Source organism: Monodon monoceros, unplaced genomic scaffold (genome assembly GCF_005190385.1).
Source record: "Monodon monoceros isolate NGI ecotype Baffin Bay Population unplaced genomic scaffold, NGI_Narwhal_1 Super_Scaffold_18, whole genome shotgun sequence".
Lineage (NCBI taxonomy): Eukaryota > Metazoa > Chordata > Mammalia > Artiodactyla > Monodontidae > Monodon > Monodon monoceros.
Genome location: NW_021703774.1, coordinates 149339471 through 149361619, shown reverse-complemented (window position 1 = coordinate 149361619; position 22149 = coordinate 149339471). Strand labels below are relative to the sequence as shown.

The 22149-nt window shown below is 44.8% G+C and overlaps 2 protein-coding genes across 19 annotated transcripts in view; both read left to right on the top strand.

Moving 5' to 3' along the window:
• MACF1 (microtubule actin crosslinking factor 1) overlaps positions 1 to 22149 on the top strand; it is a 342346-nt gene that overhangs the window by 271920 nt on the left and 48277 nt on the right. For all 18 annotated transcript variants that reach the window (XM_029231096.1, XM_029231102.1, XM_029231098.1 and 15 more), the window contains 5 exons: positions 15620 to 15781; positions 15955 to 16125; positions 16760 to 16926; positions 20483 to 20642; positions 20989 to 21315. In XM_029231096.1, coding sequence (XP_029086929.1) covers positions 15620 to 15781; positions 15955 to 16125; positions 16760 to 16926; positions 20483 to 20642; positions 20989 to 21315 — 987 coding nt within the window. The remainder of the gene's footprint in view (positions 1 to 15619; positions 15782 to 15954; positions 16126 to 16759; positions 16927 to 20482; positions 20643 to 20988; positions 21316 to 22149) is intronic.
• Positions 3460 to 8941, top strand: KIAA0754 (KIAA0754 ortholog). Its single transcript, XM_029231114.1, has one exon. It carries the CDS (start codon positions 4738 to 4740, stop codon positions 8845 to 8847), a length of 4110 nt encoding a protein of 1369 aa, XP_029086947.1. The 5' UTR covers positions 3460 to 4737; the 3' UTR covers positions 8848 to 8941.

The window sequence follows — 22149 nt, the reverse complement described above, 5'->3', positions numbered from 1 at the left end:
CTGAGGAAGTGTGGATCTAGGGCCTCCAGATTTTCCTAGGAGGCTGGTGGTTTAAAAGTCGGGAGCAGACAAAGGCAAAGTGCCAAGTCCAAAACTTGGAAAGGGAGCTGTGTTAGGGTGTGAGGAGACTCCACCTTGCTGTTTTAATTAGGAGACAGCAGGAAAGGCCAGGACTGTTCTTTCTTCCAAGTTCACCAAAGGAAAATCTGACACCAATTCTGTTCTTAGGAATTTTGAAATGAGTAGAGAATTCTTTGAACTCTGTAATCAACTAATTGGAAACTAATTTGAAATTTGGCATCAGCACAGATATTTGTGTTATAGGAAGGGGGGAAGCATCCAAAGGGGTGCTCCCTGTACTTCTCTTTTTAAAAGTTTACACACAGCATGTGAAATGAACAGATGCTTTTTTTTGTTGGAGCTGTCAGGGTAACAAGAAGTTGAAAGCTGTATCAGGTATTTATTTCAGTCACTGAGATGGCTATTGGCAGAGTTCCACATACCAAAACTAAGGAGAAACTCATGAACAGATTAAAAAAAAATAATAAGACATGGAGGAAAGAGGCTTTGTGCCTCCTTTCCTTCTAAACACAAACTGATGATTTTACACAAGGAGCGAAGTACTTTTTGCGGGGGTGGGGGGGGCGGGATAATTGGCCAACTTTATGTAATCCTTTCCACAAGGCTGTGTTTGCATTTTGGGCTGTGTTTGAATTTTGGGGAGATTTATCTGTAATGGTCTCCTAATACACTAGTCAGAGAGTGTGACTTAAGCTGATAAGTAATTTGAATCTGAACTTCATAGTTGCTAAAATGCTCCACTTATTTATTTGTATTATAATATGGAGCATTGGTGAGAGTGGTGAGAATAAGGTAGATAGGTGTGGGGAGGGATTAAGAAAAGACTGAACTGACTGGCACCTGCCTTGGTGAGGAAACAGGAAAGGAATTTCTGGCCATGAAGTTTGTGATTCCACATCAATATCATTCTTTATAATAGAATAACCACCCACTCTTAGTCCAGAGCCAGAATTGCTCAGATTCTTCCAACCAGAGGGCCCCTGGCACACTAAACAGTCTGTTATGATATCTCAACACATAAGTGAGTGTATTTGGCCAGGGAGATTTGCTAGTGAAATTGATCTTGCCTATCCTGGGTTTTTCCAGTTGTGCTTAATAATTAAAGGAAAATTAAAACCCAGATTCCCTGAAACGGAAAGTATCAGATCTGTAAGCTTATCAAGCCTTCCAGGCACATTGTGTTAGAGTTTGAAGGGACCTTAAAATTCATCTTGAACAAACTGTTAGAGGAATTGTAAATCTCGTTCCCCAAATCTCTGCCAAGTGATTGCTTCAATTTCTGCTCAGACACCTCCAGGGTCAGAAAAGTCATCCCTTTAGGGGACACCCTATTCTTTGAACAGCTGTGAGAAAGCTCTTTGTTGGTTTGAAATCTGCCCTTGGATCTTAGTGTGCCAGCTTCAGTAGACATCCAGAACAAGCTTCCTTCCTCCCACTTCCCAGCCCTTTAGATACTTCATCATACTGCTTGGAAACTTCTCTAGGTCAAGCGTTCTTGGTTCTTTCTGCTGTTTGTTCCTCAGAGGACAGTGTTTCTAGTGTCTTGCAGTATAGGACCAGGAGGACTCAGGATTCTGGGGCAGCTCCTTTAACAGTTTTAGAACTAAAGAATATTCAAGTTAGAAAGGCTGTCAAGACACAATCTAGTCTGCACATCCTCCCTTTCAGTTACAGATAGAGTCTTCTGGATTTGAGTAGGCAGAAATTGATCAGCTTCAAAGTGAGAAATGAAGTGTAAGACATTTTGCCAGTCTTTTGGCTGCTTAATTCTGATCACAGGCTTCAGCTGACACCTCATTTTTGTCAAGGACCTCTCCGGCTCAAGTAAGCCTAAGGCTCAGCTCAGGGTTTCATTGCCAGATCTCCATACACCAACTATTGGCTTCACTTACTGTCTGTGTAAAGGACAGAAATAACTTTTCCGTAAGTTTTACCATCTGTATTGACCACTTGGTCAATTCAGTAATTTTAATAGACTTTTTTTCCTTCATAAAATCAGAAAATGACCATCACAAAGGGAGCCGCATATTACACCCCTTCAGATATGAAGCTGCCTCTGGTGGACAGTTTCGTGGGTTGCCCTTTGTACTTTCTTTGTTTAACGGTCACCAGATGACTAGATGGCTTTTCGTTTCTTTTTATAAATTTATTTATTTATTTTTGGCGACTTTGGGTCTTCGTTGCTGCGCACAGGCTTTTCTCTAGTTGCGGAGAGCAGGGACTACTCTTCGTTGCGGTGTGTGGGCTTCTCATTGCAGTGGCTTCTCTTGTTGTGGAGCACGGGCTCTAGGCGGACGGGCATCAGTAGTTGTGGCTCGCGGGGTTGTGGCTTGCGGACTCTAGAGCGCACGCTCAGTAGTTCTGACGCATGGGCTTAGTTGCTCCGCGGCGTGTGGGATCTTTCCGGACGAGGGCTCGAACCCGTGTCCCCTGCATTGGCCGGCAGATTCTTAACCACTGCGCCACCAGGAAAGTCCTAGATGGCTTTTCTAAAAGCCAAAAAGCTGTGGACGGGATTGTGGGCCACTTTTCTCTAGTATTTTCCATCTTGAGACTTGAAATACCCATGCTTTTTAGCTGGCCCCAGGGAGCTCACGTTTCCTTGGATGTGCCCAGCAATAAAGGAGCCCAGGTATTTGGGCTTGGGGCACTGCTGCCAGCATCTCCACCGTCGCGCGGCCCCCCAATTCCCTACTCCTCAGTCATCAACACCATTCACATCTGTGGGCAAAGAAATCTTGGTGGGGGAATGGAACAAGACCTGACGTACGTGAGGCGCCGAAGAGAGAAGGTGCTGGAGTTTATCCAATAACTCGGTCCGAATTTAAGTGCCAGGTTTAAGGCTGGAGTGTTCTTGGGCCCGGCAGAGGCGCGCTAAAGGTGACATTGGAGGGACTAGGGACACCCCTTTGGCGGCAGAACCGAATCCGGGAGCGATGCGGGCGGCATCGCTACCCTGCCGGCAGATGGGGCCCAGAGTGGCCCTCGCCAGAGCCGGCTGGCTGGGGGGCGGCGGGAGCGCCCCTTCTGGGTTCGCTCGCCCTTGGGCTAGGAGCCCGGCGGGTTGGTACGCGGCGGGGGCAGCGGGGGCCCGGCCCCCGGCAGGAGGGCGGGGCTTTCCTTTGTCAGGGGATTTGCGCGGCGCGGCCGAGACTCACGCGGGTGTCGCTCCCCGCCCCTCGCCCTCTCGGGGGGCGGGGCTCTCCCTCCGGCCCGGCGGGGCGCGGTGGGTGTGGGCCTGTGAGCTGAGCGGCCGGCGCTGGGCTCCCTCGCCCGGAGCCGCGCAGAAGCCCCTCCTTCGGTGCCTCGGCTTCCAATCGCCTCCGCCGCCCCCTCCCTCCCGCTCGGGCAGCTCCCCGTCGCGGCTCCGCCCCTGCCCTCCTCCCCTAGCTGTCCGCGTCGCGCTCCCCGGCGTCCAGTGGGGTTGCCCGGGCGGGGCGGTGCGGGGAAGGGGAGGGGAGCCTTCCGCCAGCCGAGCACTTCCAGCGAGCGGCGGGCGAGCGGGCCGCGCGGCGCGAGGGAGGAGGGCTCGCCCCCGCTCGGCCCGAGAGGAGCCTTTTGTTCCCAGCCAGAAGTTTGCATGCCGGGACCGTGACAGCTGCGGGCGGGGAGGACGGCGGGGCCGGCGGCGGCGGCGGAGAATAGAGGCGGCTGCTTGACATGCAGCCCGCGGCGCGGCGGCTGCGGGCCGGGGACTGGAGGCGGCGGGGGAGGCGGTGCCCACAGCATGCGGGACTCAGCGGCCGGAGGGACAAACTAACTTCCTGAGCGCGGGACCGGAGGCCGGCGCGGCCGGGAGCCACCTGCCAGCCTGCGGTGAGGCAACCCTGGCCCTCGGGGCGCGCGGCACGGCGCGGGGGAGCAGCGCTGAGCGAGCCCTTCCGAGTGACCCTCGGCCGCCGCTGCAGCCTGCCGGCCTCTGAAAGGCCCGGCGCCGGGCTCCACTCGCCTTGTTTGGCGGCCACGGCGCAGGGCTGTTCTGGGAGCCACAACAATGCCATGATGTTTTGGAGACAGGAAGCCCCAAGCTGGCCGCGAATGAAGGACTTCCTGTGTTTAAAGTTGCAGGAATATCCGCCGACCAGCCCAGTTCAAATGCAAACACCCGAAGTAGGGAGGACGAATGGCTAATTCAGACCAGCTGGACTCTCCAGGGCTGGAACTAAGGATAAAATGAAAGGAATTCCTAGGAGCTTGGGCCATACTTGAAGACCAGAGGGGCTGTGCCATTGTTATTAAAGGACACAATCGATATAAATCCTCTGCTTCCAACTCTGCTTGGGTGAGAAGTGAGTGGAACTAGATACTGAATAAGACTTGTCAATATCAGATGATTTTTTTAACTAAATTGGAAAGAGCAGTGCTCTTAAAAAAACAAAAAAGCCGTAGAAGGAATTATTTTGTTTGTTGAATACATTGTACCGTTTATTTGCCTGCAACTATGAGGCTGCTAACCTGTGAGGAAAAAGCTGTTCTTCTTAGAGCGTCTCTCAGAATGGTTTCAAAGTGGGACTTCCAGGCCTTTCTGGAGGGAAGTTCCAATTGGTGGTTTGAGGTTACGAACATGTAAAAGGATTTTTAACTTATGCAGAATGCATTTTGGGGGAACCCCTGAGAAACTTTTTAAAGGTTGATGGTTCCTCTTGTTTGAAAAATATGGGTAAGCCACTCAGCAGGCCAGACTGTTTAAGGCAGAACCCCATCTGCCTGGGGAAAGGAGAGGAAGAGGATGGCTATATAGAGGATTGCTATGTTCCGCAGCGATCTATATATGATACAATGAGGATAAATGAACAAATTGACCAGGGGTCAAAGCTTAATCAGACTTCAAAAAGCACCATGGAAAAGATAGAAGGAAGTACTATATCCAGCAATGGTACATTGGGAGCAGCAGCTAATGTTTTTGAATCCAGAGCACCAGAAGGCAAAAAGTTGGATGAGAGAATAATATTTGATGCACTAAAGCTAAGCAGTGATGTGCAAAAGTCAGCACCTGTGCCACCCAGAAGGCGGCCAAATGCAGAACGCAAAGACAATGTTAACAGGAGATCATGGAAGTCCTTCATGCCACCGAATTTCCCAGAATTTGCGGAAAGGATGGAAGCTTCTCTCAGTGAGGTTTCCGAAGCTGGTGCTTCAAATCCTTGCTTGCAAGAGAAGAAGGAATCCAGTTCTGCATTAACAGAAAGTTCTGGTCATTTGGACCACAGGGAACCTCAGTCAGAGTCCGTAACTCTGGAACATGTGTCCAAATCCATAGGTATTCCAGAAGGGCAGGATGTGAAAACCTTAGGTGGAGATTGCCAAGACTTCAGATTTCAGCAGCACAGTGAGATCTCTCCCCGTGAATTCCAGCCTCTAGAGTCAGAAGCTGCAGCAGCAAGTGGTAACACAGATGTAACGCAGGAACACAGATTCTCAAGTGCAACCTGGCCCAGAGCCATGAAAAGTTTGGCTAAGGGAGGCTTTGGCGAGAAGCAGCACCCCCTTCAGGACACAGGTTGCACTGTAGAAATGCCACCTCTCTCCCCTTGCCTGAGTGAAGAGCTGTTGGATCCAGAGTTGCATATTCTCATAACCCCCAGCCTGAGAGAGAAAACAGAGTCTGAGCTAAAGTTTGAGGAGGATGAGCGATGGATCATGATGGAGGCTGAGGAGGAGTGGGAGGAAGAGAAACTGTCAGAGAGAGGAAAGACTTTTCTAATGGCAGATGAGGAAAAGAACAGCCTGGCAGATGTTTTCCAAGAAGGAGAGCAAGCAAACACTGTAGCAGTGGTGGAGGATGGAGCCGACTTCTCAGCTGCTGTCTTGGGGACTTTTGACCACCTAGCTCTTGGTCAGATCTGTTGTTCTGATGACCCACAGCCGGCTAAGAACCTTTTGGCGTCTGTTTTCAAGGATGCATCGCTTGAGTACAGTTGTGTCCTAACAGGTGAGAGTGCTGTAGGAGAACTGAGAAACAGAATTGCTCAGGGGCTAGAGGGTCTTGTTTCAGATTTAGAATGCACTGTTGGTCCTGCCGATTCAGAGCAGCTCTCTGACACAGATTCAGTGCAGATGTTTCTTGAACTTGAAAAGGAGTGTTTATGTGAAGAAGGAGTAACTCCTTTAGTTGAGCTGGAGACTCAAGCCTCTTCTGAAGGGCTGGCCCCATCCCAGGATGCAGAAAATTCACTTGTAATTAGTCATTTTCCAGGGGCTGCCTTAGAAAAGGAGCATGTAGGCCTTTTAAATGTAAGAGCAAAGGACTCTGATCCTGGGTTGGATTGTGACTATTTTAATGCCCTGGATTCTTCTCAGGTGCCTAATACTTTGGAACTTACTGCCTACTCTGATACCGTGAGGGACGCTTCCACTGTTAGTGAGGAGGAGGGTGAAAAAGTGCCTTTTAGCCCCGAGACTGCAGGGGAATTTAACTTTAGACACCCAGCTGATCTGGAGTCACCAGGAAAGCCAGACCCAGGAGGATTGTCCAACTCTGATCACAGGGCTTCTCGTGAAGAAAATGTATCAGGCTTTGAAGCCAAGCTGGCCAAAGAAAATGGCAGTTTGTCCCAGCTGGACTGTAGTGAAGTTGAGGGGAATGCTGAGGAGTGTGTGGACAGAGTCCCCCTCAGTTCTGCTGTTAGCTGTGAACTAATAGATGTTACCTCAGGATCTGAAGTAGAGGCGTTACCATATGATTCACATTTACTAACAGATGAGATTCATTGGGAAGGTGAGAAAGGAGCTGTTAATCAAGGAAATAACAGTCTGACTTCCTTGGGAGATGTGGACCTTTGTGAATTGTTGTCCGTGGAAGGAGCTTGTGATGAGGATGGTGACGCACAGGCACTGGGTTATGATGCCAGGCTGGAGGACCGAGCCCCAGCACATCTTCCTAGAGACCTCCCAGAGTGGGTCTCCCAGGATCTCCAGAGGAAGTCCCCAGAGTCAGAGATCCTGAGTCTGCACCTGCAGGTTGGAGGACTGGGACATAGCAGAGATGGAGTGGAAACTGTGAATGACCTAAAGCCCAAGCTGGATGTGGCCTCATTGGAGGGAGGGGAAACAGAAATGAGAGATTCAGATTCATTGCTAAATATCCTTCTGGAGGAACAAGTTACCAAGGCTAGTAATACGGAACCAGTTTTGGAGGAATGGATACCCATCCCACAGAAGCCTGACCCAACTGCTGCAGTGCCCACTGTAGAAGAAGATGCCCTAGATGCTGCAGTGCCTGCCCCAGAGGGAACTGCTGTAGCTGCTCTTACAGTGCCCTTCCCAGAGGAGGGTATACCTGTTGTTCCAGTGGCCACCATGGAGGCACATGTCCCAGCTGCTGCAGTATCAGCCACAGAGAGGGCTGCTGCCCCAGCTGTTGCAGTGCCTGCTCCTGAGGGGACTGCTCCACCTGCTTCAGTGGCCGTCACAGAGGAGGATGTACTAGCTGTTGCAGAATCCTCCCTGGAGGGGACTGCTCCAGCTGCTGCATTGCCCACCCCAGAGGAGCCTGCTGCCCCAGCTGCTGCAGTGCCCACCACAGGGGAGCTTGCAGCTCCCACTACTGTGGTGCCCACCCCAGAGGAGCCTGCTGCCCCAGCTGCTGCAGTGCCCACCCGAGAGGAGCCTGCAGCTCCCACTGCTGTGGTGCCCACCCCAGAGGAGGCTGCCACCCCAGTTGCTGCAGTGCCCACCCCAGGGGAGTTTGCAGCCCTAGCTGCTGCAGTGTCCACCCCAGAGGAGTCTGCAGCCCCAGCTGCTGCGGTGCCCACCCCAGGGGAGTTTGTAGCCCCAGCTGCTACAGTGTCCACCCCAGAGGAGCCTGCTGCCCCAGCTGCTGCAGTGCCCACCCCAGGGGAGTTTGCAGCCCCAGCTGCTGCAGTGTCCACGCCAGAGGAGCCTGCCGCCCCCACTACTGCAGTGCCCACCCCAGGGGAGCCTGCCATCCCCGCTGCTGCAGTGCCCACCCCAGGGGAGCCTGCCATCCCCGCTGCTGCAGTGCCCACCCCAGTGGAGCCTGCAGCCCCAGCTCCTGCAGTACCCACCCCAGGGGAGCCTGCAGCCCCAGCTGCTGCAGTGCCCACCCCAGGGGAGCCTGCAGCCCCAGCTGCTGCAGTGCCCACCCCAGGGGAGCCTGCCGCCCTAGCTGCTGCAGTGCCCACCCCAGGGGAGCCTGCCGCCCCAGCTGCTGCAGTGCCCACCCCAGGGGAGTTTGCAGCCCTGCCTGCTGCAGTGTCCACCCCAGAGGAGTCTGCAGCCCCAGCTGATGCAGTGTCCACCCCAGAGGAGTCTGCAGCCCCAGCTGATGCAGTGCCCACCCCGGAGGAGCCTGCCGCCCCAGCTGCTGCAGTGCCCACCCCAGGGGAGGCTGCAGCCCCAGCTGCTGCAGTGCCCACCCCAGGGGAGCCTGCAGCCCCAGCTGCTGCAGTGCCCACCCCAGGGGAGCCTGCTGCCCCTACTACTGCAGTGCCCACCCCAGGGGAGCCTGCTGCCCCGGCTGCTGCAGTGCCTGCTGTGGAGGAAGTGTTCCCTGCTGGCGTACCCTTCCAGGGAGATACTGCCCGTACTGACTCAGTGCCTGTCTTAGAAGAAGGAAGTCCTGTTCTAGAGGAGGCTTCCCCTGCTGGAATGTGGATCAAGGAGGACCTTGATTCCCCAGCATTTGGAGTGAAAGAGGTGACTGGCACAGTGCTGCATGGGAAAGTGCCTCTGGCTGCAGTTGATGGATTAAATTCAAATGAGGTAATTGTTGCTCATGTTGTTGGGGAAGGATCTGGAGAGTAAAGTGAGGTTTGAAAGTTCTCTGACTTGGTGGTGATTAGAAAGGGCACAGATTGTTCTTTCTTTGGTTCCCTTTGGGGTGTCTGGGCTTTTTTGGTGTTTTTATTGAGTTTATGGGGAAAATGTGTTTTTATCTGCTGAAAAACTTCATAATTCACACTCTCTCATTGTTTTTAATTCAGACATAAGCAAAACCCAAAGAAAACAGGGATATAAACAGTTTTTGGCTTACATTTTGAAAAAGATTATTAACAAGAAAGTGTGATTCTGCTTTTGAATTTTACAATAAGCATGTTCTTTCCTAAATCAAGAGGCTGCTTATTCATCGGTGATGTCAGCCGTCAGGTAGAGGCTAGAATGTAGACTTTGGAGTGAGACCTGGAGTACTTTGTAACCACTCTGAGACAGTTAAATGTCCTGAGGCTCCAGTTTCTTCATTTGTTAAGGCAGAAGAACCCTATGAGGGTTGTGAGGATAAAATGAGATAATCCATTCAACGCACCAAACATAAAAGATTTCAATTACTATCAATATGCTCCCCCCCTTTCCCTTTCTATCTATCTATCTATTTATTTATTTGTTTATGGCTGCGTTAGGTCTTTGTTGCTGCTCACGGGCTTTCTCTAGTTGCGGCGAGCGGGAGCTACTCTTCATTGTGGTGCGCAGGCTTCTCATTGTGGTGGCTTCTCTTGTCGTGGAGCAGGGGCTCTAGGCGCGCGGGCTTCAGTAATTGTGGCACATGGGCTCAGTAGTTGTGGCTTGCGGGCTCTAGAGCGCAGGCTCAGTAGCTGTGGCGCAGGGACTTAGTTGCTCCACGGCATGTGGGATCTTCCTGGACCAGGGCTCGTGTCTCCTGCATTGCCAGGTGGATTCTTAACCACTGAGCCACCAGGGAAGCCCCCCCACCCTTTCCCTTTCAAATAGATATGTTGGTTAGTTGAAAGAATTCACCAAGGCGGGTTGGAGGAAAGCCATATATAGATGTGTGAATAACAGTTTTTTAATACAAATGTGTGTTTTTAAAAGCCTAATAAGGCACAATAATATTTATGAAAAAGAGGCATTTTAGTCATCTTGTCAAACTTTGTATCCTGAAGCAGTCACTTTTCCTTTCCTGGACCTCTTGTTTCTTAATTCATAAAATGAGAATTGGGCTGATGTCCTCCTGGGTCTCTCTTAGCTCCGGGATTTTGAGATTCCTGATGTTAGAAAACAGAATGTGTTGTGAACCCTCTTCCCAGGTTTCCTATCCTTGAGCATTCTTAGTCAAAGGATTTTGAGAGTGGCAGCTTTCTGCAGTTCACTGTCCTGTCGTCATTTGGTCGCTGGTAAGCAGTGAAGGAGTTAGAAGTTTAGTCAAATACAGTCAGGGGTTACTGACTGAGGAGGTGGTTTTGATTTTACACCATCCCCGGGACCCAAAACAGTGCCTTCTTCATAATATGCCTTCCCTGTTGCGAGTGGATGAATATTAATCTCCTGAATATCCATGGATGCTGCAAGAAAGATGGGTTCACCCCATTGCAGAACCTTTCAGGGCAGCCTTAGCTGGAGGACCAATTAAACATGCAGCTGCCAGCAATGAAAAATCGTCTTGATTGTAGGTTATAAGCCGACAACTGTGCCACAGATCCTCCTGCTTAGCTGAGTGATGGTAGTGTCACCTGGGCTTCACCAGTTATTTTTGTAATTAGGCATCCCATCAAATTAGAATGCATCACCTTTCAGATTGAGGGATTTGATTCAGTTTTCTGAGTTTTACTGAATTTGGGATTGACACTAAGATCCCAGCAACCTATCCAAAGTCACCAGCATTCTTGATTATACAGAATATTTCTAGTATAAAGCCTACAGCAATAATCAGTGAAATATAGGGATTACATTATAAAGAGCCAGTCAAATCTGCATAAAGGAAGAATATTCAGAGAAACCCTTAATATCAGTCTCTGGGATCTCTGTTTCCCCATCTACAGAATGAGTAGGTGGGGCTAGGTAATCTCTAAGGATCCTTCCAGCTACAGGAGGTTGTCATTTTATGAAATATTGCCTGATATAAACGACAGGAGAAGGAAATAGTAGCCCAGCTGCAAAATCTATGATTTAAAATGAACTGCTTTAGATCCTCTGCATGTGTATGTACAAATGTACACATGTATACATGGTTAAAATAGATATAAGCTTTCCAGTTGCAATGACAAGAAGGTTTGATAGAGGAAACAAAAGGCCAGAACTTGCTTGCTATTTCTGTAGTGGGATCCTAGGCCCACTAAGAACAATATGTGGTTATTTAAGCCCTCTCCTCATGTATAGACTTCCTTAGTCTTATTTCCAGTCGTTGGTTCAATGGAACAAAAAAACCTTTTGTATAAAACAGTGGTTCTATAAAATTAAAATTTGCCAAGAAAGTCTTTTTAAGCAAAAATTCGGGAGCCCCGCAACTTCAGCTCAGTGTTTGAATACTCAGCTGATAGCAGAACTTTTATGGATTTGTTTGCTTTTCTCTAACACCATTTCTATGCAAGGATTCATTCATTTACTGGATAAGCATTTATTGTGTAGCTACTCTGAGCCAGGCACTGGGGCTTCTGCAGTGAATAGCATCGGCATGGTCCCTGCCCTTGTGGAACGTATACTGTAGTAGGGGAGGCAGACATTAAGCAAAAATGACACAAATACATGGTTACAAATGTGGCAAATGCTTTGAATAAAAAATAAAGGTTATGATGAGAAACAATAGGGGTATTTAACTTCAATTGTGGTGTCAGGGAAGGAATTTTAAAACTAAAACCTGAAGGATAAGTTATTTAGTTACTTAGAGAGTCAGAGAGAAGAGCATTCCAGACAAAGGAAATGGTAACTGGGAAGAGCTTGGCATGTTAGAGCTAAAAGAAAGCCAAGTGGCTTGACCACAGTGAGCAAGGGTTCCGCAAGAGTGCCTTGCAGTAAACCTGGAGAGTTAGGAAGGGGCCAGATGATGCAGGGGCTGAGAAAGAAGTCCTCAAAAGGATTTCTACCTTAAGAGCCGTAAGAAGCTATTGAAGATTTTAAGTAGGGGAGTGAAATGATTTCATTTACGTTTTTTAAAAGATGGCTCTCAGCTTAAAGATAGAGAAAACTGGTTCACACTGACAATAAACATTCTCAACATTATCCGGGGTTTATAAATCTCAGATTTCTTTTGTCTTATATTTGTTAGTTCGTATTATGATTATTGACATGGAATACAGAAAACACAGAGTGGTTTGCAACTTAAAAAAATAAATCACACTGGCTACTGTGTTTAGAGTGGATTGCAGGGGATCAAGGACAGAGTAAAGAAGCCTGCTAGATTACTGCAATTGTCCAGGTGGCTTGGACTAGAGGGATGTCAGTGGATTTGAAGACAATTGGATGGATCTAAGATACAGTTTGGAGGCAGAATCAATAAGACCTGATAATGGCTTTCATATTGGGAGGGAGTGAGGGGGAGTTATCAAGGATGGCTTCTAGTTCTGGTTTGCACAACTGAGTGGATGGGTGTTGGAGGGTGGAGGGAACAAAAAGTACTCATTAAACCGAGAAGGCATCTTGAGACCAAAAAAGGACGCAGGTAGCTCCATATAATCAATGGATCAGTTTATTATAGGGTAACTTACTGCCAGGGTAGGATTAGACAGACAACTCGAAGCATTCGCAGCTGCGCTCTGCCCCGCCCAGGGGGCCACTGGGACAATTCTGCAGTTAACCTAGGGTTTGGGGTTTATGGGGTGGGGGCAGCAGGTGCTTGGAAACAGGACGTGCATTCCTAAGTCAAGATTTATGAATGGGTACTAGTCTCATGGGCGCCAGGAATATATGTCAGCGAAGGTTTTCATCATTGTTTGGGGACTAACAGAGCATAGGGGCTACTGGGTCCTGATGATTATTAAACAATATCTATTATCTACAAAGCCCGTGACAACAGAGAAGTGATTTACTGTACGTTACAGTCCTGGGTTGCGTCAGCAAAAGGACGGGAGAAGCTCTAAAGGCCCAAAATGGCGTCAGTTATGCTCACAGCCATACAATGGGGGCAGTAGTAAATTGCTTAGGGAAGAACAGACTTGGGGAAGAGGAAATTAGCAGGTTCGATTTTGGAATGGTTAAGTTCAAGATGCCTGTGATTCATTTGTGTGGCAATATTAAGCAAGTAGTTGGATATCCAGATTTGAAATTCAAAAGATACATATAAATTTTAGAGTGATGAGCATTTATCATGGTAAGTATTTAAAGCCGTAGGAATGGATAGAATTGCCTAGAGGAGAGTGTGGAATGAGAAGAGGGCTCAGGACTGACATGCTACTCTTATCCCTACCCACAAAGGCTAACATTTGGAGATGTAGAAGAGGAAGCGGGCAAAGGACATCAAAAAAGGATCAGTCAGGATGAAAACTGGGAGACTGTGGTGTTACCAGAGATAAAAGCATTTGAAGAAGTTCTTTGGGAAGTTTTCTGTTTTATGTCCCTGCTGCATCTTACGGCCTTGCAATAATTTTTACTAGTGTTCTGCTCTGGGAAATGTCTGCCAGCACTGGTTAGTTAATAACATGGCACAGTCCCACTGAAATAGTAAGGAGTAGGGATTTAATGTACCTTAAAAGCACTGGTTTTGCACAACAGCTTTATTTGGGAGTTGAGAGAAAAGGAGCAAGTGCTTTCAAATTTACTTTCTTTAACATTCTGTTCACTGGTGTTCAGTATAAATATTTAAACAGTACTTAGTATCTAGAGGCACTTTCATATATTTTTTAACTTCTGGGGAAAAAAATGAGACAAATACCCATTCCCTGTCAACTTAATCCATGGAGTGGGCATGGGAAATGAAGTAACCTCTAATGCTTCTATGTGAAATGTTCACGAACAAAGTAAATCCAGATTTTAAGAAGAGAATTCGCTGTGTTATATGAAAGAGATTGTTAAGCTATTTAAATTTTATTTTTGCTTTTCTGTGTCATTTACATTGATAGCCCATAGAGCTTCTTGCCAGGAGAGGAGGTGTTCTCTGTGTTGCCCAATACATTAGGCCCTAGCCACACGTGGCTGTTGACCCGATGAAATGTGGCTAGTGTGGTTGAGGAACTGAATTTCTAGTTAAAGAGCCACAAGTAGCTGTTGGCTACCATATTGGCACAACAGAGAAAGAATTAAATGTCAGTCATAGCATGAGACAGGATTTAATTACTGAGTAAAAGGGGGCTCTTCGGTGTGGACTTGACATCTTCTCTCTGTACCTTAGGCATTTCTGCTTTCTTTGCCTTTCCAACCCCTGCCCCACAGCCATTTTGTTGCACTCAAGCAGCTTAAGCCGTGGGAGTTGTTTTTCCCCCCTCTGCTCTGATTTTTCTGCAGTGAAAACATCTTTAACACAAAATAGAATCATAGCACTTGCTTTCTCTGGAAACCATGCTGTCGGAGTAACAGTCATTTTTAACTGAACTGCCTTGTAGTGTTGCCTAACAAAATACGGTGTAGTCGGATTATAGTGTAAAATGAAGCCCACTGGTGAGTACCTGTATAACCTTCCTTTTTCAGTGTGCCCTGGAGCCTTTCCTCCCTGGTGACTCACTTGTTCAGCCACAGACCACTCTTGCTAGAATCAGTTTCCTAATCCTAGTGTGATCTGTGGTCTCACATAGGCCAAAATTAGTCTAACCCAAACTTATAATTTTCTTTCACCTTTATTTTTGTCCTCTTCGATTTTCTGTCATTCTTTGGCTTTAATTGGCTCACCTGTCTCACTGAAACTGAAGGAACTTTTTATGGAAGAGAAAAGAATGGAAATAGATCTAGACTAGTGGAAATATGGCTCATTTTATCCTCTGATAATTGAGAGAAATCTGATCTTAGGGACGAATATTTATCTCGTTCTTTTCCTTAATACCATTACAGTGGCAAAAGTTCTGTTCTCTTGTGATCTTTGTTTCCTTTTAGAAAGTTCCAAGTAATAATGGACCTTGGCTGCATTAGAAAGAAACATTCACACTGCTTGTTACACTTGTTCATATTGTTTTAAAATTCCATTGTTTCATGGTGAACATGGATATATAGTATCATTATTTTAAAAATATTTTATGTATACCTGCATCTTACTCAGAGTAGGTGCCTGAAGTTGTTAAGGACATCTCCCAGTATTACTGGCCCATTTCCCTTTGTAATCAGAAGAATACTATTTCAAGATTATTGGCCGTGTGTGGTCTATGGCCTTGGAACAGAATGGAGTTAAATAGCCACAGGGGGATTAAGCTATGAGGTTGGTGTTCTTCACACCATTAATATGTTTTGGCTAATTGAGTTATTAGTCCAAGTCAGAGAAGAGCATTGCATGTATCAGTGGTCAATTAAAGCTATTCCCCAAGGTATTTTTAATCTTAAATACTAGTCAGTCTTCCCTTTTAGGACTGATAATGCATCACACTTTCATGATATCTTGAGGCTGGTGCTGCTTTTATTCTCTATAGCTTTTTGCATTAAAAATTAAGAAGATTAAAAAACAAACAAAAACAAACCATGAGTCATTGAGTTAAATGCCTAAGTAGTGCTGTAACTCTCTGTAATTACTTGTCCATAAGAGAATGTATATATTGAAATATGAAACCACGTTTCCTTGATACTTTCCTGTACAAATGGCTTGTTTTCTCTTGTTATTCCTGGCCCTCCCTTGTTAAATCATAAATCTCCCAAGAATGACCAGTCACTGTGTGGTGTAGAGGATCTCATTGCCTTTAGATTAAATCTTCTTTGGCTTACAATTATCTAGATGTTTCAGAAAGAACAGGTGGATCCTCTTCAGTTGAAACTACAGCAGGTGAATGGACTCGGCCAGGGTTTGATCCAGAGTGCCGGAAAAAACTGTGATGTGCAGGGTTTGGAACATGACATGGAAGAGATCAACGCTCGGTGGAACACATTGAATAAAAAGGTGAGTATACTGGGGATGGAGGGCAGAGGAAAGAGACATTGCAATCTCTGGTTTCCCTGGCACCTGAATGCAAATAAAAATTTGCAGTTCCAGTCTGTAGTTACAAAAAGGGGTGAGTAGTCATTTAAAAGCTCTCTCCTTTCTCGTAATGAACCTCCATGTCTGTGATACAGGTTGCACAAAGAATCGCACAACTCCAGGAGGCTTTGCTGCATTGTGGGAAGTTCCAAGATGCCTTGGAGCCGTTGCTCAGCTGGTTGGCAGACACTGAGGAGCTCATAGCCAATCAGAAACCCCCATCTGCTGAGTATAAAGTGGTGAAAGCACAGATCCAAGAACAGAAGGTAAGTGAGAATGTTGGGGCAGTGAACTGTAACAGCCGTAGGGAATGACAGACAACACATTTGCTTATGGTTTCAGGAGCATATTCAGGAGTTTTAGTGGAATCCTAACCTACCTTGTGTGATCCAGAAAAGAAAGACAGAAATTGATTTTCATCATCTTACTTTATAATCTCCTAGATTACCATGACATGTATTGAACTGAACCATTTTGCTTGTTCACTTATCCTATTTCAGTTTTTCAGTCACCACTTTATCTTAAGAGGTTTTTAGTGTTTTTTGGGTCAGCAATATTTAAATAATGTATATCATGTATAAGGTTCTGTCTATATATGTATATATTTTTGGTTTAATTTCCATTACAGTGCCTTTTTCTCCTGGTTCAAACTAAGTTCCCTATCAGTCACATAATGATAGTCACTGCTCCATTTAAAACCCTAAGTGTATGAAAAGTTTATATGGGTGGTAGGAATTATATCTCATGTTTTTGCCTTAGGATGAAAAAAAAAAACTTCATTATTCAATTAAACTTAGGGCTCAGTGGGGTGAGGTTTTGGATTTTGTTTGTTTTCCTTGTTTCAGATTTTAAAGTGACCCCATGTTATCACTTTTCATTCCTTTTAAACATGTACATCAGTTGCTCCAGCGGCTCCTAGATGATCGAAAGGCCACAGTAGACATGCTTCAAGCAGAAGGAGGCAGAATAGCCCAGGCAGCTGAGCGGGCTGATAGAGAGAAGATCACTGGGCAGTTGGAGAGTCTTGAAAGTAGATGGACAGGACTACTCAGGAAGGCAGCAGCCAGGTAAAGCCACTGGGGTTTTGAGGAATATAGGTCCGAGGCGGTTTCTGACTTGTATCACTGAGGTGCTCTAAAAGCCCCTGGATGATTCATACAGTGCTTTGGTAGGTGTTTAACGGCTTTTGTCTTGAAGAGAGATAAGTTTTTAGAGGTGATCCTCATAACCAGAGTAACTCAGGAAATGAGCCTCAGCTACTCCATAAATTTCTGAGACCTGGAAGACTCATTGCTCTTTGGTGGTGTTCTGTTGCAATACAATCTTGGTTCCAAACAGCAGACGCAGACTCCTACAATCCAGCCAAGTTATTTTCTGAGTTTTGGAAACAGATTTTTTCCATTCATATTTATAAATAATGTTTTCGATACTTGGAATTGAAATTTATCATGTTCTTTTCTGTTAGCTTATCCTAATATTAGATGTTCTTACATCTAGGAGCTAGTCTGTGGTTCTGTTAAATGAGCATTCAAGAGATGCATGGACTTTCTTCACTAAATGGCCACAAGACAGGCAGTATACTTTTCTCCTCCAAGGAAGTGCTTTCTCTTTCCATAGCTATAAGTTAGCCCAGTGTCACTTGAGCTTTTAATAAGTCACACCATGTCTTTACTTTTACCTTATACTGTTCTCAGTTTTAAAAATAAATGATAACTAATCAGAAATCAGGTTGAGAGTTGTAGAGCTGATCATGTATTATCTAGGTAGCCACGGGCCATCTTCAGATAACCTCCTCTTCAGTCTCTTTACTTCTACCCATCCATGGCTTGCTTATTTCTTATCTGAGCTACAAAGTATTTGCTTGCTCCACGTTAGTGGGAGAAACAAATGAAAGGATTCAACTTATTTTCATTTCCAAATTGCACCACTTTTCTTCTGTCTCTCCATCCATTTCCACTAATAAATAGCACCATTAACCTTCCAGTTTCCTAGGCTTAAAACCTCAACCTCATTTTTTACCCTTTTTTTCCCCCCTGCTTTGTGTCCCATATCTATCAGGATGCTAAATTCTGTCCATTTCACTTCTACAGTGTCTTTCCTTTCTGTCCATTTCTCTAATTCCCACTCGCCTCAGTTCATGACTTACAAACTCTCACTTGGGCTAGTTCTCATGAGGTAGCTCACCTGATCATCACTCTACTGCTGCTTACCCTCAGGCCTTCCCCTCTTTGCACGCTCAGAGACATTTAATGACTCCCTGTTGCCTATAAAATAAAGTCTCTTTCATCCAACATTCAAAGCCCTCTACTGTTTGGCCCTAACCTACCTTTCTTAGTTTCCACTATTCTCATTCCTTGTGGGCACAGTAAACCGTATTCGGTTCTTCAGTATCTTCTGTCAGTTCCCTAATTCTGTCTTTGCTGATGGTGTTGCATCTTCCATGAAATACTTCTGTTCATCTCCCCTGCTTTTATGAAGGTTTTCTTTATTCCCCAAGCATAGAACAATTTCACTTTCCTCTTTTTTTTTTTTTTTAATTTTTTTTAAACATCTTTATTGGGGTATAATTGCTTTACAATGGTGTGTTAGTTTCTGTTTTATAACGAAGTGAATCAGTTATACATATACATATGTTCCCATATGTCTTCCCTCTTGCGTCTCCCTCCCTCCCACTCTCCCTATCCCACCCCTCCAGGCTGTCACAAAGCACCGAGCTAATATCCCTGTGCCTTGCGGCTGCTTCCCCCTAGCTATCTACCTTACTACGTTTGTTAGTGTGTATATGTCCATGACTCTCTCTCGCCCTGCACTTTCCTCTTAACTGCCATAACTCGTCATCTGTACCTTGTATTATGGTCATTAGTTTATGTACTTATCTCCTAGATCCTTAAGCTCACTGAAGTCATGGTTTGTTCCTAATGTATCTTTTTATGACTCTTTCCTTCTACCCTACTTGCTTCCATCCTCCTAGTCTAACACAGTTTCTGAGCCAATATTTTAAAGAGAAATACCAAGAGCAGTGTCATTTGTTGTAGACATCCTAAAGACTTTTGTTTAGATTCTTTAATATTGGATTTTGATGCCTCTGAATTATTTTAGCTCTTCTCTTTGCTACCCCAAATCCTATTACATTGATTTCTTCAAACTTTCAGATTCCAAAATCAGAGGTGAGTAAGAAAGACATAGAAATTAGGGGCAATTTTTTTAAGAATGAAATTTTTTAAATTTAGAATTTAAAAAAGAACAGGTACGTATATATGTATAACTGAATCACTTTGTTGTACACCTGAAACTAACACAACATTGTTACTCAACTATACTCCAGTATGAAATATAATATTTTATTCTTTTTTTTAAAAAGAATAAAATCTATAAGCAGGTCATTAACCAATTAAAATAACCCACCAAGCAATATTTTAAAAATGAAATTCTTGATTAATAATATTTAAGATTATATGTTTTAGTTGTATTATTAATTCAAGATGTATTTTGCAAGTGGACATAAACTAAGAAAGGAAGTTCTGTACTTTATATTGACATTTAAAAATAGCATCTAGAAATATATTTTTCTTTATACTCGAGCATAATTAAATTTCCAGATAATTAAGATGGCAGATCTTTATGTTAAATCATTTCTTATTAAGATAAGTTTGTCCAGAGTAGGTGTTCAGTGAAGGTTTTCTGAAATAAAAGTCACATGCTTCCAGGGCCTTTTCAGATGACATAGCACTGAGTCTGTTTTTAATGCTCCAACGTCATCGTCATGGCCTTTGATTGTTAATCTGTGTGCTCATGCAGTTCTGCGGTGGTTTTTCTGTCTGTTGCTTATTAGGCTGCCTCCAGCTTTCAGGCTTCCTCTCTCCTTTTGTAATTTGCTGATTTTAATCTGCAGGGTATTTGAAATCCAAGCTAAGTGTGGATGTTACATTAAATAAGATTTAAGATTCCAGATTTAAGATTCCATTTATAAAGTCCATAGATCTTTTGGCTGCTGTTTGCCTTGGCAAATTCAGCTAGTTTGAGGTCATTTTTTGCCTTGAATCAGAATTCAAAGTTATGCTCTGGGGCTTGAAATTACTAGAAGCCTGACTGGATTGGGGGAGATAGGAAGGGGGGGTTCTCATTCATAGCTTGGTCTGCCTTTGCTCTTCAAATGCTCTCTCTTCTCTTCACTCACAAGCGAAGGTAGCAGTGATGGGGAAAGAGAAATGAAAACTGATGGGTTTTTTTTACTCCTTTAAACTTTATTTTGGTCACCTTTACAGAGGATGCACGTACCACATCCAATAGGAGAAAGAGTAGTATAAGGTCTGATTATAATCCTCATTGTACTATTGCTACCCAGTGGGCGACCTGGACAGATCTTTCTTTAAGCCTTCAGGGTTGTTTTTCTCTTTTGTAATAGTGGGATAATTCTGCCTACCTTACAAGGGCATGACAGAGTCAAAATAAGGTACTGCTTATGAAAGCCTTTAAAACAGCAAAGTGCTGTTTATGTGTGTTCTGTTTACTATTGATATTTCAAATGTGCCTCATTGAGGTTGGTCTTTTACTGAATATAGTTCTATTATCAGTCTTAATGTGACTTTTTGCCTGAGCAGCTTGTTCTATATATTTGTGTAGGCAAAAACAGCTGGAAGATATCCTGGTTCTGGCCAAACAATTCCATGAGACAGCTGAGCCTATTTCTGACTTCTTATCTGCCACGGAGAAAAAGCTCGCTAACTCAGAGCCTGTTGGCACTCAGGCCGCCAAAGTACAGCAGCAGATAGTTCGCCACAAGGTAGGAGGTGGTTACGGTAAATGGAGACACAGAACTGGGACCAGAAAGCCTAGAAAACTGCCCGCAGCATTCTGTAAGATGTGTTTTGGGGGGGGGGGGTTAATAAGTTTAATTCAAAATATGGTCCAGTGATTAATTGGACTAGTCACGTTCTTGAAGTAAAAATAGAAATGGCCTAAGAGGCTGCTATCAGGAAAAGCAGCTTTTGTTCTCTGTTTTTATGTTATTTTTGCCCTTCAGTAGGTGAACTTTTATATTATTATTATATCATTTGTGATTCATTGTTTCATGTCTACTTTTCGTTTATTTTGTTTCTGTTATTCATTTTTTCCATCTGGATTTCCAGGCTCTGGAGGAAGAAATAGAAAGCCATGCAACAGATGTGCACCAGGCAGTCAAAATTGGGCAGTCCCTCTCCTCCCTGACATGTTCTGCAGAGCAGGGTGTACTGTCTGAAAAGCTAGACTCATTGCAGGCCCGATTCAGTGAGATTCAAGACCGGTGCTGTCGGAAAGCAGCCCTGCTTGAACAAGCACTGTCTAACGCTAGGCTGTTCGGGGAGGATGAGGTGGAGGTGCTCAACTGGCTGGCTGAGGTTGAGGACAAGCTCAGTTCAGTGTTCGTAAAGGATTACAGACAGGATGTCCTGCAGAAGCAGCATGCTGACCACCTGGTATTCGTGTTTTCCATTCTTATCATGTTACTAAGTTATTTTGTAATTTTGATTCATGTTTCTCTTCATTTCTCTCTCTTTTTTTAAATTCCAAACATTTCAACTTTATTTTATACACAAGTGCATAGTTACAGACTGGACTAATCTATTTTTTGATGATTTACATGGAAATACTTGTACTTAACAGACTGAATCAATAATCCTAGAAGATGATCCAGAATGTAATCGGGCCATCTCAATTCCAGCTCATGTTTTACATCATCAAGGAATTATCATTCAGTTTCCACTTGAGCAGTTATGTGAAAGAATGTTCTGTAACAAAACCAGATTACCTAAATAGCAGTGCCTAGGGTTTTTTAATGGTTCTAGAATTTATATACTCAAATTCCAGGGATTCTGTGTCATCTGAGTAGAAACAACAATTTGCCCCTTTTTGTTTTCGTTTTTGTGACATTTCCTTGGGGATGGTAAAAATCAGCAAAGCAGTTTTTTGGTTTTAATAATCTTAGATTCTTCTGCTTCGTTGACTTCAGATATTGAGAGTTTTTAACCAGGATCCTGATTTAAGTCAGCCCGTTCTTGCTGACTTTCTTCTGTTGAACTGTCCGCCTTATTCTTTATTTTGGACATAGTAGACATTTTTGCTGAATTCTACTTCTACCTTTCTTGGGTTCACGTTTGGTACCAATAGATTAGTAAAGTGGATTTAGTCCTAAATCTCTTCTCATCAAAGGAAAGTTTGCCTATAAGTAGCTGATTTCATTGTTTTGAGTAATTAAAGAAGGGGGTAACCAAAGAGAAAATGAAGGAATCAAATATCTCATGTTTAAACTG

Coding starts and splice junctions, on each gene's coding strand:
- KIAA0754 (XM_029231114.1), top strand. CDS start 4,738: ATGGGTAAGCCACTCAGCAGGCCAGACTGTTTAAGGCAGAACCCCATC.